General features: G+C 44.9%; 1 protein-coding gene across 1 annotated transcript in view; it reads left to right on the forward strand.

The window, feature by feature from the left end:
* LOC311134342 (testis-expressed protein 264 homolog) overlaps positions 1 to 12,476 on the forward strand; it is a 115,290-nt gene that overhangs the window by 25,816 nt on the left and 76,998 nt on the right. The window contains exon 2 of the mRNA XM_084167990.1: positions 5,719 to 5,940. Within this exon, the coding sequence (XP_084024116.1) occupies positions 5,719 to 5,940 (222 nt within the window). The remainder of the gene's footprint in view (positions 1 to 5,718; positions 5,941 to 12,476) is intronic.

Here is a 12,476-nt window from a genome sequence, read left to right on the forward strand (position 1 = left end):
GCAGAGTGCATGGGGCTCCATCATCTCTTCTCTTCTTGGATTGTAATACAGAGGTTAGGCTTCTCTCCTCCTAGCTGAAAAACAAGTATGTGTGTGCCCCTTGCAATGTCCTCCCTAAAGCACTAATGCTTGAGCGATTGGAAGACGGGCCAATATTGAGAATAATTAATTCCTAGAAGTGATACCCGGGAGGAAAGAGCAGCAGAGGGCCCAGGATCGGAGAAGATGAGCGTGTAAATCCTCATTACATGTCTGCTAATAATGAATTACCTCTGCCAGCCCTACCTTTTTATTGTTGGAGAGCCCTCATCTGTCAGAAAAGGCCCTCGCACCTCCAAGCAAAGAATTGCTTTCAAAATTACTTTTCTTCCCAACAGGTCTCAGGAGACCTGGCTTAGAGAGGAATTGGGGTGGAGAGAAAAGGAGAATGGCACCATTTGTGAGAGCATTAGGAAATAATGAGAATTCTAAAGCATGGGGGTAGGATAAACAATGACTGTTAAAGTTGACTGGAGGGATAATTGAGGGACCTCTGGCAGTTTGTGTAAACTCTTGCTGATGTTCTTGGTGGTGTTGATGTGATGGAGCTTACACCGTGTGATGTGCTGAATTCGTTTTTCTGAGGCATGGCGATGCAACTCGACAACTACACCGTCCAATTACGGTGCGGATAGCCCCACTGTCTTCCCATTAACCAACGCGCCAGAAGTTCGCCTGGGCCAATATAAGGGCACTGTCAACTCTCCTCAGCCTCTTCTGTGGATTGAAGCCTAGCGCAGAGCCCAGTGAAGCCAGCTCTGTGTTTCAGAACAACTGTTTAAGGAGCTTTGGTTGGCTTTGAGATCACAGCTGTCTGCATCGGACCGACTGACTGGCAAAATTCCCGTAGTGCGTTACATTTCTCAGACATAAACCTAACTTTTATATATACAGCGAGAAGAAGATGAAGAGGAGCGAGAGAGCGAGAAGGATACTCCAAAATATCCTAATTGCCTGTAGTCTCTCTGTGGTGTGTTATCTGTAATGGAGGAGAGATTAAATGCAGTGTTGCTGATTGTGTTTGTGACTGTGTGTCTGCGTGTGTGTTGTTGTCTGTGCATGTGCTCACAAGTGTGTTTGTGTGTGTGTCAGTGGCGGTCTGTGCCGTTTAAGGGGAGGAGTAAAAAAAAAAAGATATAAGCATGTCCTTATTTCTATTACAGCATATTGGATGACTGTCATTCATATTCCATTCACCCAGTTCAATGTAGCATCAATAGGTTTAGGCTACTACATGATACTCTAAATTTCCCTATACCCATCATGAGGTTGCAACAACCTACGAATGAAAGTTTACAACGTAGGTGCAAAATTTGAGTAATCAAGGTGACAGTGAAAGTTCAAATTTGTAAGTCGCTCTGGATAAGAGCGTCTGCTAAATTATGTAAATGTAATACCGCCTTGCACACTCTTGACTGCATCTAGCTGATCTAGGGTGTAATCATTACAGTTGCAAATGAACACATTTCTATTGGACAAATTCAGGTATGTTTATCCCTGTTTTGTTCCGTTTGCTTCCGTTTAAGAAATGTTTTTCAACAGAATCGCCGAAATGAATACACCCCTGATCACCCGCAAACACAGTTCACTTTCATAGCAGCAACATACCAACAGCATGATCACTTTGCTCTTTGTATAATTCCTTCTCGCATCTACGCGCTCTCCTCTCACCTTATCCCTTCACTTGTGGACTTCATTGCACAACAAAACAGCTGTCTGTGACCAGGCGAAAAAACCTTTCCAAGCCAAACCTTCATACCATAACTGCTACACACAGCCTACATTGTTGTCACCGTGAAAGTGAAGAAAATACAAGAAAATATCTCTTGATTTTTGAAGAAATTAATTTGTTCAAAACTGTTCAACTATTGTCTTTCTCTCTTTGAGTCAACTACTCACCACATTTTCTTTACTGCAGTGCTAGCTAGCGCTAGCTTATGCTTTCAGTACTAGATTAATTATCTGATCCTTTGATTGGGTGGACAACATGTCAGTTCATGCTGCAAGAGCTCTGATAGGTTGGAGGATGTCCTCCAGAAGTTCTCATAATTACTGTGTAAGTCTATGGAAGGGAGTGAGAACCATGAGACTCCTAGGTTTTGTTGAAGTCAATGTACCCAGAGGAGGATGGAAACTAGATGTCCTCCGCTAAACCATGGTGCTACCCCGGAGAGTGCTGCTGAGGCTACTGTAGACCTTCATTGTAATTAATTATTTGGTGATGTGAATATATTTAGTATAGTTTTATCTAAAAAGGATAACATTTCTAAGGTTTTTATTAAATTCACTTAGGAGGATGGTCCTCCCCTTCCTCCTCCTGAGGAGCCTCCACTGGTGGGTGTGTGGGCTGTGAGTGATAGCAGGAGCTCTAAATGATATCATTAGCAAGCGAGCGCTACATTTGGGTAACAAGCGTCCCATCAATGAGCCTAGGGAGGGAGTGAGGGAGGGTAGGTAAGTAGTCTCAAAAACCCGATCCTAGCCAACAGTGACTAGGGTCTGGTTTCAGTGGTGGACCAACGTCACTACCTTATCCGCTTGAATAAAGTACTAGCTAGCAAGATGGAGCACAGAGGTTATTTTTAATGAGTGCATTTCTAGTTTGCATCAACTACCTTCACTAAAACCACTGCAAACGTTTTGCCTGCAAACTTTGGTTTCGAATCGTGACATTCTGCCTTGTGATTTGTTTGGAGAGTTGTCTGTCTGAAGAGGACCCCTTATCGAAGTTGCCAAAAGAGTCATTGAAACCAGACCCTAGTCACTGTTACCTAGGGTCGGGTTTTTAATACTAAGCGAAGAAGGGAGAGATGGTTAGATAGTGGGACGAAGCCATGGGAGGGCAGCGGCAATCTCTCCTTTTATTTAAATGGATGTAGCTGTGTCTTATCATAGCCTGGCAGTATTGACAGGGACCATTCATACACAAGCCCTGTTGACAACCAACACCTTTTATCATGCTTATGTACACTACCGTTCAAAAGTTTGGGGTCACTTAGAAATGTCCTTGTTTTCGAAAGAAAAACAATTTATTGTCCATTTTAAAATAACATCAAATTGATCAGAAATAAATTCTAGACATTGTTAATGTTGTAAATAGCTATTGTAGCTGGAAATGGATGATTTTTAATGGAATATCTACATAGGCGTACAGAGGCCCATTATCAGCAACCATCAGTCCTGTGTTCCAATGGCACGTTGTGTTTGCTAATCCAAGTTTATCATTTTAAAAGGCTAATTGATCATTAGAAAACCCTTTTGCAATTATGTTAGCACAGCTGAAAACTGTTGTGCTGATTAAACTGGCCTTCTTGAGACTAGTTGAGTATCTGGAGCATCAGTAATTGTGGGTTCGATTACAGGATCAAAATGGCCAGAAACAAATAACTTTCTTCTGAAACTCGTCAGTCTATTCTTGTTCTGAGAAATGAAGGCTATTCCATGTGAGAAATTGCCAAGAAACTGAAGATCTCTTACAACGCTGTGTACTACTCCCTTCACAGAACAGCGCAAACTGGCTCTAACCAGAATAGAAAGAGGAGTAGGAGGCCCCGGTGCACAACTGAGCAAGAGGACAAATACAGTGGGGGAAAAAAGTATTTAGTCAGCCACCAATTGTGCAAGTTCTCCCACTTAAAAAGATGAGAGAGGCCTGTAATTTTCATCATAGGTACACGTCAACTATGACAGACAAATTGAGATTTTTTTTCTTCAGAAAATCACATTGTAGGATTTTTAATGATTTTATTTGCAAATTTTGGTGGAAAATAAGTATTTGGTCACCTACAAACAAGCAAGATTTCTGGCTCTCACAGACCTGTAACTTCTTCTTTAAGAGGCTCCTCTGTCCTCCACTCGTTACCTGTATTAATGGCACCTGTTTGAACTTGTTATCAGTATAAAAGACACCTGTCCACAACCTCAAACAGTCACACTCCAACTCCACTATGGCCAAGACCAAAGAGCTGTCAAAGGACACCAGAAACAAAATTGTAGACCTGCACCAGGCTGGGAAGACTGAATCTGCAATAGGTAAGCAGATTGGTTTGAAGAAATCAACTGTGGGAGCAATTATTAGGAAATGGAAGACATACAAGACCACTGATAATCTCCCTCGATCTGGGGCTCCACGCAAGATCTCACCCTGTGGGGTCAAAATGATCACAAGAACGGTGAGCAAAAATCCCAGAACCACACGGGGGGACCTAGTGAATGACTTGCACAGAGCTGGGACCAAAGTAACAAAGCCTACCATCAGTAACACACTACGCCGCCAGGGACTCAAATCCTGCAGTGCCAGACGTGTCCTCCTGCTTAAGCCAGTACATGTCCAGGCCCGTCTGAAGTTTGCTAGAGTGCATTTGGATGATCCAGAAGAGGATTGGGAGAATGTCATATGGTCAGATGAAACCAAAATAGAACTTTTTGTAAAAACTCAACTCGTTGTGTTTGGAGGACAAAGAATGCTGAGTTGCATCCAAAGAACACCATACCTACTGTGAAGCATGGGGGTGGAAACATCATGCTTTGGGGCTGTCTTTCTGCAAAGGGACCAGGACGACTGATCCGTGTAAAGGAAAGAATGAATGGGGCCATGTATCGTGAGATTTTGAGTGAAAACCTCCTTCCATCAGCAAGGGCATTGAAGATGAAACGTGGCTGGGTCTTTCAGCATGACAATGATCCCAAACACACCGCCCGGGCAACGAAGGAGTGGCTTCGTAAGAAACATTTCAAGGTCCTGGAGTGGCCTAGCCAGTCTCCAGATCTCAACCCCATAGAAAATCTTTGGAGGGAGTTGAAAGTCCGTGTTGCCCAGCGACAGCCCCAAAACATCACTGCTCTAGAGGAGATCTGCATGGAGGAATGGGCCAAAATACCAGCAACAGTGTGTGAAAACCTTGTGAAGACTTACAGAAAACGTTTGACCTGTGTCATTGCCAACAAAGGGTATATAACAAAGTATTGAGAAACTTTTGTTATTGACCAAATACTTATTTTCCACCATAATTTGCAAATAAATTCATAAAAAATCCTACAATGTGATTTTCAGGATTTTTTTTCCTCATTTTGTCTGTCATAGTTGACGTGTACCTATGATGAAAATTACAGGCCTCATCTTTTTAAGTGGGAGAACTTGCACAATTGGTGGCTGACTAAATACTTTTTTTCCCCACTGTATATTAGTGTCTAGTTTGAGAAACGGGCGCCTCACAGGTCCTCAACTGGCAGCTTCATTAAATATTACCCGCAAACCACCAGTCTCAACGTCAACAGTCAAGAGGCGACTCCGGGATGCTGACCTTCCATGCAGAGTTGCAAAGAAAAAGCCATATCTCAGACTGGCCAATAAAAAGAAAAGCTTAAGATGGGCAAAAGAACACCGACACTGGACTTTTTCTTTGCAACTCTGCCTAGGTCAGCATCCATGCCCTGCGGAATTGAGGCTGTTCTGAGGGCAAAAGTGGGTGCAACTCAATATTAGGAAGGTATTCATAATGTTTTGTTCACTCAGTATATATGTACTGAACTGAATATTTTACATACGTTTTGGTCTCATTTTGTATCCCTCGTGGTGTCCCCCCCCCCCCCATGTTCTTTTCTCTCTCTCTCTCTCTCTCTCTCTCTCTCTCTCTCTCTGTCTGTGTCTGTGTGTGTGTGTGTCTCCCTCGCTCTCAGGTGCCCGATGACCAGTGTCGCTACATCATTGGCAGTATACTGAGTGAGGGAGATGAAAAGCCTGACGAAGAGCTCCAGAAGCTGTATGAGAAGTTTGGCTTCAATGTGCTGTCCTTCCCCAAGGTGTCCCTGGCTGTGACCACTACCTTCCCCTCCACCACCCCCCTGTCCCACTGGCTGGCACCCTACAGAGTCTACCCTGAGCTCCGCAACTACATCATGGTATGTACCATACACCATCAGGAGGTTACCTAGTCCTCTTTATCTCTATGTGGTACCAGAGAGGATGAGGCAAAGCGAGAGGGATAACTGGGCCCAAAATCTGTCTTCTCCAGCAGGTGCCGTTTCTTTTTTTTTTTTTTGCTCACCAAGTGAGGAGTTTTTGTATGGAAGTCAATGAGAAAGTGTCGAATTTGGTTAACAAAAATGTAATTGCTTATTTGCTACGTGTGGCTTATTTGATCTAATATAGGTTTTGTAATGCTTAGGTTGTTACGAGTATACTAATATAAGTAGGACACGAGACATCCCGGCAACTTGGGAGAAAAATAACTTTGTCGGAGATGTGCCTGTTATCATACTCGTATCTGCCCTCTCATTGGCTAGAAGGGTCCCACCTGATCTTGCCGCCTCCCGACTGCTTTCCATTTTTGAAGACATTTCTTTTCATTGTTAAAGCGGCCAGTGCAGTATCTGGTCAATATAATGGATAATCTGTGGTGGTACATAAGGCTTCCATCTGATTAGGCTGTTGTCACAAACTGTCGTCTTCTATTCTACTCTGTCTCTGTCAAAAGTCCTCCATCTCTGTGCTGTATGTGTTGTTTAATTCATCACGCTAAACAGAGGAGCTCTTTATAGTTGATTTAAGAATGAATGAAGGTAGGTGTGGGTCCCTGGGCCCATATGCTGAGCCTCCATGTCCTCAGGCCTGGCCCCAGAAAAACTATTGACATTTACTGATGACATTTACACACATGGATTCATTCAGGGGCATTCCTCTGCATGCATAATGCCCTGGATGTGATATGATTGGAGGGTGTGTGTATCTGTCTGTCTGTCTGTCTGTGTGATGGGTCTAGATGGGTGTGAGGGGACCACTGGGGTTCAGTCTGAAAAGATAAAGGGATATATAGGGTCAAATATGTTTTTTAAATTAATTGCAGGGTCTTTGATTTTGGGTTATATGATGGAAATGAAGGTAGAGTGGCCCACCGGCCCCATCTTTATGTGTGTCATCGACGCCTTGCTCCTTAACAAGCTAAACACACAAGGAAACCACAGCCACCTCCGCACACAAGGACTGTGAGCTCTTTAAGAATGTCAACCCTCGCAAGGCTGCCGGCCCAGACGGTATCCCAAGCCGCGTCCTCAGAGCATATGCAGACCGGCTGGCTGGAGTGTTTACGGACATATTGAATCTCTCCATATCACAGTCTGTTGTTCCAACTTGCTTCAAGATGTCCACCATTGTTCCTGTACCTAAGAAAGTGAAGGTAACTGAACTAAATGAGTATCGCTTCTGTCATCATGAAGTGCTTTGAGAGGCTAGTTAAGGAGCATATCACCTCCACCTTACCCGACACCCTAGACCCACTACAATTTGCATACAGCCCCAACTGATCCACAGATGACACAATCGCCATCGCACTGCACAGTGCACTATCCCGTCTGGACAAGAGAAATACCTATGTAAGAATGCTGTTCATCGACTACAGTACCCTACAAGCTCGTCACTATGCTCAGGGCCCTGGGTCTGAACCCCACTCTGTGCAACTAGGTCCTGGACTTCCTGACGGGCCGACCCCAGGTGGTGAAGGTAGGCAACAACCCCTCCGCCACGCTGATCCTCAACACGGGGGCCCCACAGGGGTATGTGCTCAGACCCCTCCTGTAGTCCCTGTTTACTCATGACTGCGTGGCCACGCACGTCTCCAACTCAATCATCAAGTTTGCACCTCAACAGTGGTAGGCCTGATTACCAACAACGATGAGACAGCCTACAGGGAGGAGGTGAGGGCCCTGACAGAGTGGTGCCAGGAAAATAACCTGTCCCTCAATGTCAACCAAATGAAGGAGCTGATTGTGGACTTCAGGAGACAGCAGAGAGACCACACCCCCATCCACATCGACGGGACCGCAGTGGAGAGGGTGAAAATCTTCAAGTTCCTCATCGTGCACATCTCTGACAACCTGAAATGGTCCATCCACACTGACAGTGTGGTGATGAAGGCGCAACACCTCACGAACTTCTAAAGATGCACCGACACTGTATCACCGCCTGGTACGGCAATTTCACCATCCGTAACCGCAGGGCTCTCCAGAGGGTCAGCCCAACACTACCTTCCCTCCAGGACATCTAAAGCACCCGGTGTCACAGGAAAGCCAAGAAGATGGCCAAGAAGATCGTCAAGGACCTCAGCCACCCGAGCCATGGCCTGTTTACCATGCTTCTATCTAAAAGCCGGAGACAGTACAGGTGCATCAAAGCAGGGACCGAGAGACTGAAAAACAGCTTCTATCTTCAGGCCATCAGATTGTTAAATAGTCACCACTAGCCTGCCTCCACCCAGTACCCTGCCCTGAACTTAGTCACTGTTACTAGCAGGCTACCACCCGGTACTCTACCCCGCACATTAGAGACTGCTGCCCTATGTACATAGTCAATGAACACTGGTCACTTTAATAATATTTACATACTGTTTTACCCACTTCATACAGTGGGGAAAAAAAGTATTTAGTCAGCCACCAATTGTGTAATTTTCATCATAGGTACATGTCATCTATGACAGACAAAATGAGATTTTTTTTCTCCAGAAAATCACATTGTAGGATTTTTTATGAATTTATTTGCAAATTATGGTGGAAAATAAGTATTTGGTCAATAACAAAAGTTTCTCAATACTTTGTTATATACCCTTTGTTGGCAATGACACAGGTCAAACGTTTTCTGTAAGTCTTCACAAGGTTTTCACACACTGTTGCTGGTATTTTGGCCCATTCCTCCATGCAGATCTCCTCTAGAGCAGTGATGTTTTGGGGCTGTCGCTGGGCAACACGGACTTTCAACTCCCTCCAAAGATTTTCTATGGGGTTGAGATCTGGAGACTGGCTAGGCCACTCCAGGACCTTGAAATGCTTCTTACGAAGCCACTCCTTCGTTGCCCGGGCGGTGTGTTTGGGATCATTGTCATGCTGAAAGACCCAGGCACGTTTCATCTTCAATGCCCTTGCTGATGGAAGGAGGTTTTCACTCAAAATCTCACGATACATGGCCCCATTCATTCTTTCCTTTACACGGATCAGTCGTCCTGGTCCCTTTGCAGAAAGACAGCCCCAAAGCATGATGTTTCCACCCCCATGCTTCACAGTAGGTATGGTGTTCTTTGGATGCAACTCAGCATTCTTTGTCCTCCAAACACGACGAGTTGAGTTTTTACCAAAAAGTTATATTTTGGTTTCATCTGACCATATGACATTCTCCCAATCCTCTTCTGGATCATCCAAATGCACTCTAGCAAACTTCAGACGGGCCTGGACATGTACTGGCTTAAGCAGGGGGACACGTCTGGCACTGCAGGATTTGAGTCCCTGGCGGCGTAGTGTGTTACTGATGGTAGGCTTAGTTACTTTGGTCCCAGCTCTCTGCAGGTCATTCACTAGGTCCCCCCGTGTGGTTCTGGGATTTTTGCTCACCGTTCTTGTGATCATTTTGACCCCACGGGGTGAGATCTTGCGTGGAGCCCCAGATCGAGGGAGATTATCAGTGGTCTTGTATGTCTTCCATTTCCTAATAATTGCTCCCACAGTTGATTTCATCAAACCAAGCTGCTTACCTATTGCAGATTCAGTCTTCCCAGCCTGGTGCAGGTCTACAATTTTGTTTCTGGTGTCCTTTGACAGCTCTTTGGTCTTGGCCATAGTGGAGTTTGGAGTGTGACTGTTTGAGGTTGTGGACAGGTGTCTTTTATACTGATAACAAGTTCAAACAGGTGCCATTAATACAGGTAACGAGTGGAGGACAGAGGAGCCTCTTAAAGAAGAAGTTACAGGTCTGTGAGAGCCAGAAATCTTGCTTGTTTGTAGGTGACCAAATACTTATTTTCCACCATAATTTGCAAATAAATTCATAAAAAATCCTAAAATGTGATTTTCTGGATTTTTTTTCTCAATTTGTCTGTCATAGTTGACATGTACCTATGATGACAATTACAGGCCTCTCATCTTTTTAAGTGGGAGAACTTGCACAATTGGTGGCTGACTAAATACTTTTCCCCCCCACTGTATGTATATACTGTATTCTAGTCAAGGCTCATCCTATATAACTACCGCTGTACACACCTTTTCTATTTATATACTGTCCATACTATACACACCATCGTACATACATATATATATATATATATATTCCACACTCTGACATTGCTCGTTCTGATATTTCTTAATTTCATTCTTGTTATTTTTTGGATTTGTGTGTATTATTTTGTAATAAAAATAATCCTAAGCATTTTGCTGCACCTACGATTACATAAACAAAATACTGTATTTTTGATTTGATGGAATCACGAGTGCAATAGTCAGAGGAGTTGGCTCAAGCACATACAGATCTGGGACCAGGCTATCCAATATACATTGGGGTGTGTGGATTTCTCTATAAACTGTTTAGTAGTTGAGAAGTATTATTTTAAGCTGACACTGACCGTGTTTGTGCTGACAGTTGCTAAGGTACTGCCAACAGTGCCAGTGTGGCATGGGAGTGGCACTTTGATCTGTTGAGCCCTCCATCTGTTGTAGAGGTGTGTTGGCGGGCACAGAGAAGGAGGCAAGAGAGCAACACACAACTGAGTCTCTGCCCACTGCTCACTGCACTGATACAGCCCTTGTCAGCACATCGAAGATAGTCCCAAAATAGCCACATATGCGCACTTGTCACATGCAGACATGCATTACTGAAAAGCTTTAGTGGGTTTGGCTGTTGACATGACATTATGGATTACATTCAGCACCATGCAAGACCACGATAAAACTTTAACTCAGAATTACATTATGACGTCTGTTGAAGGCTAACGGTAGCCTTTCGCCTTGGTGTTCCAAGACTAAGGGACCTACTACACCAAGTGGAAGCAGATCAGCAAAAAGGATCTAGCCATCAAACCAAGTGATAATCTCACACCACATTACGCCTGTCTTCTGTTACATAACCATGGGCAGGCTATGTGTCTGCTAGCCTGCCTATAGCTGATGTCAGGTCGGTGAAAGCAGCATTATGTCCTACTCAGGGCACAGAAAGCATCATGCTCTGCTCTCCCTCGGCTGCGTGAGGCCCATAACGTGGTGTGTCAGAGTCCATCAGCTGACAATGACTTGACCTGGGTGCTGTGACAGGTCATTAAACCCCCTTCTCCCGTCTGTCTGTCCACGAACACACTACTGTTAACATCCTCAGCCTGAGGAGGCAATTGTGTGAGTGATGGGCCGGGCTGTGTGTTAGCGGGGTTAGCGCTGTCAGTGGTACGCATAGGGGCCATGGCTAGGCTAATGAATAATGGACGGTAATGTTGAGAGGGCTGGAGTGTGGATTAGGAGTAGGGCTGTGCCTAGGCATATGATTAATTGAGCAGGGTGGGGAGGAGAGGAGAGAGGGGGGAGCCTCCAGTGACAGTTCTTACTATAGTACTACACACTGTCCCACTCTGCTACAGTCTTTACTGCCAGGAGGCAGTTATATCTAAAAAATGCACGTGAAATCAGTGGAGTTTTAGCACAAGAGCCAGTGAGAGGCTTCCTGGCATTAGCAAGCCTGACAATGCAACAGAAGGGTTAAGTGGGTGGTCTGGCACATTGGGTTTCATGCACACTCAAGTACATGTGTTTTCTCCCACTCGCAATATATGCCCAAACTGCCTGTCTGTCTCCTAGGGCCCTGGCCTCACTCTAGGCTCTATCGGCTCCAGGCTCCCAGAGACCAGGCTACATGTGGTCCTCTGTAGCTCAGCTGGTAGAGCACGGCACTTGTAACGCCAAGGTAGTGGGTTCGATCCCCGGGACCACCCATACACAAAAAAATGTATGCACGCATGACTGTAAGTCGCTTTGGATAAAAGCGTCTGCTAAATGGCATATTATTATATTATATTATATGTTGGCTGTAAAAAAAAAAAATGGTTAAGTGCGGAGCTGCTCCCATCTCTCCCTGGAGCTTTCCCACTCCATGGTCCAACAGCACCCCTGCTCTCCAGCTTAGCCCTCCTAATCTCTCACCCACTTACTCTGGCAGGAATCAAGCTGCCTCAGACACTCTCAAAAACACAGCAGCATTTCAGACAACACAGTCAAACAGATTATTCATTGATTTTACAAAGACAAATGGATTATTTACTGTGGGGTCATGTGTTTGTGTTTCTGTTACTGTTTCCATTTGTGACTGTTTTGGTGTGTGTGCCTGTGCCTTTGCAGCAGTCAATGTAAAAACAGTGGCAGCGTGCGTACGTGGGTGTGTATGTTCACTGCAGGGACTGTGTGAGCATAGCTTGATGGTGAAATGAGGGGATAAAGGAGAAACGGGCACACTATATTAAGGGGATTGCAGCGAGCTCTGCCTGATCTTTGTTAGGACTAATGCACCTTTTCAGGACTCTCAGAAGGGGAGGGAACAATCATCAGGGTGTTATTTCCAGGGCTGACTCATACTAAACTCTCTCTCTCTCTCTATAGTCCCCCCGAGCCAAAACAGGAGGTGGAGCGTACAGCTCCAGTCC

Source organism: Coregonus lavaretus, assembly GCF_964263955.1.
Source record: "Coregonus lavaretus genome assembly, chromosome: 8".
Taxonomy (NCBI): domain Eukaryota; kingdom Metazoa; phylum Chordata; class Actinopteri; order Salmoniformes; family Salmonidae; genus Coregonus; species Coregonus lavaretus.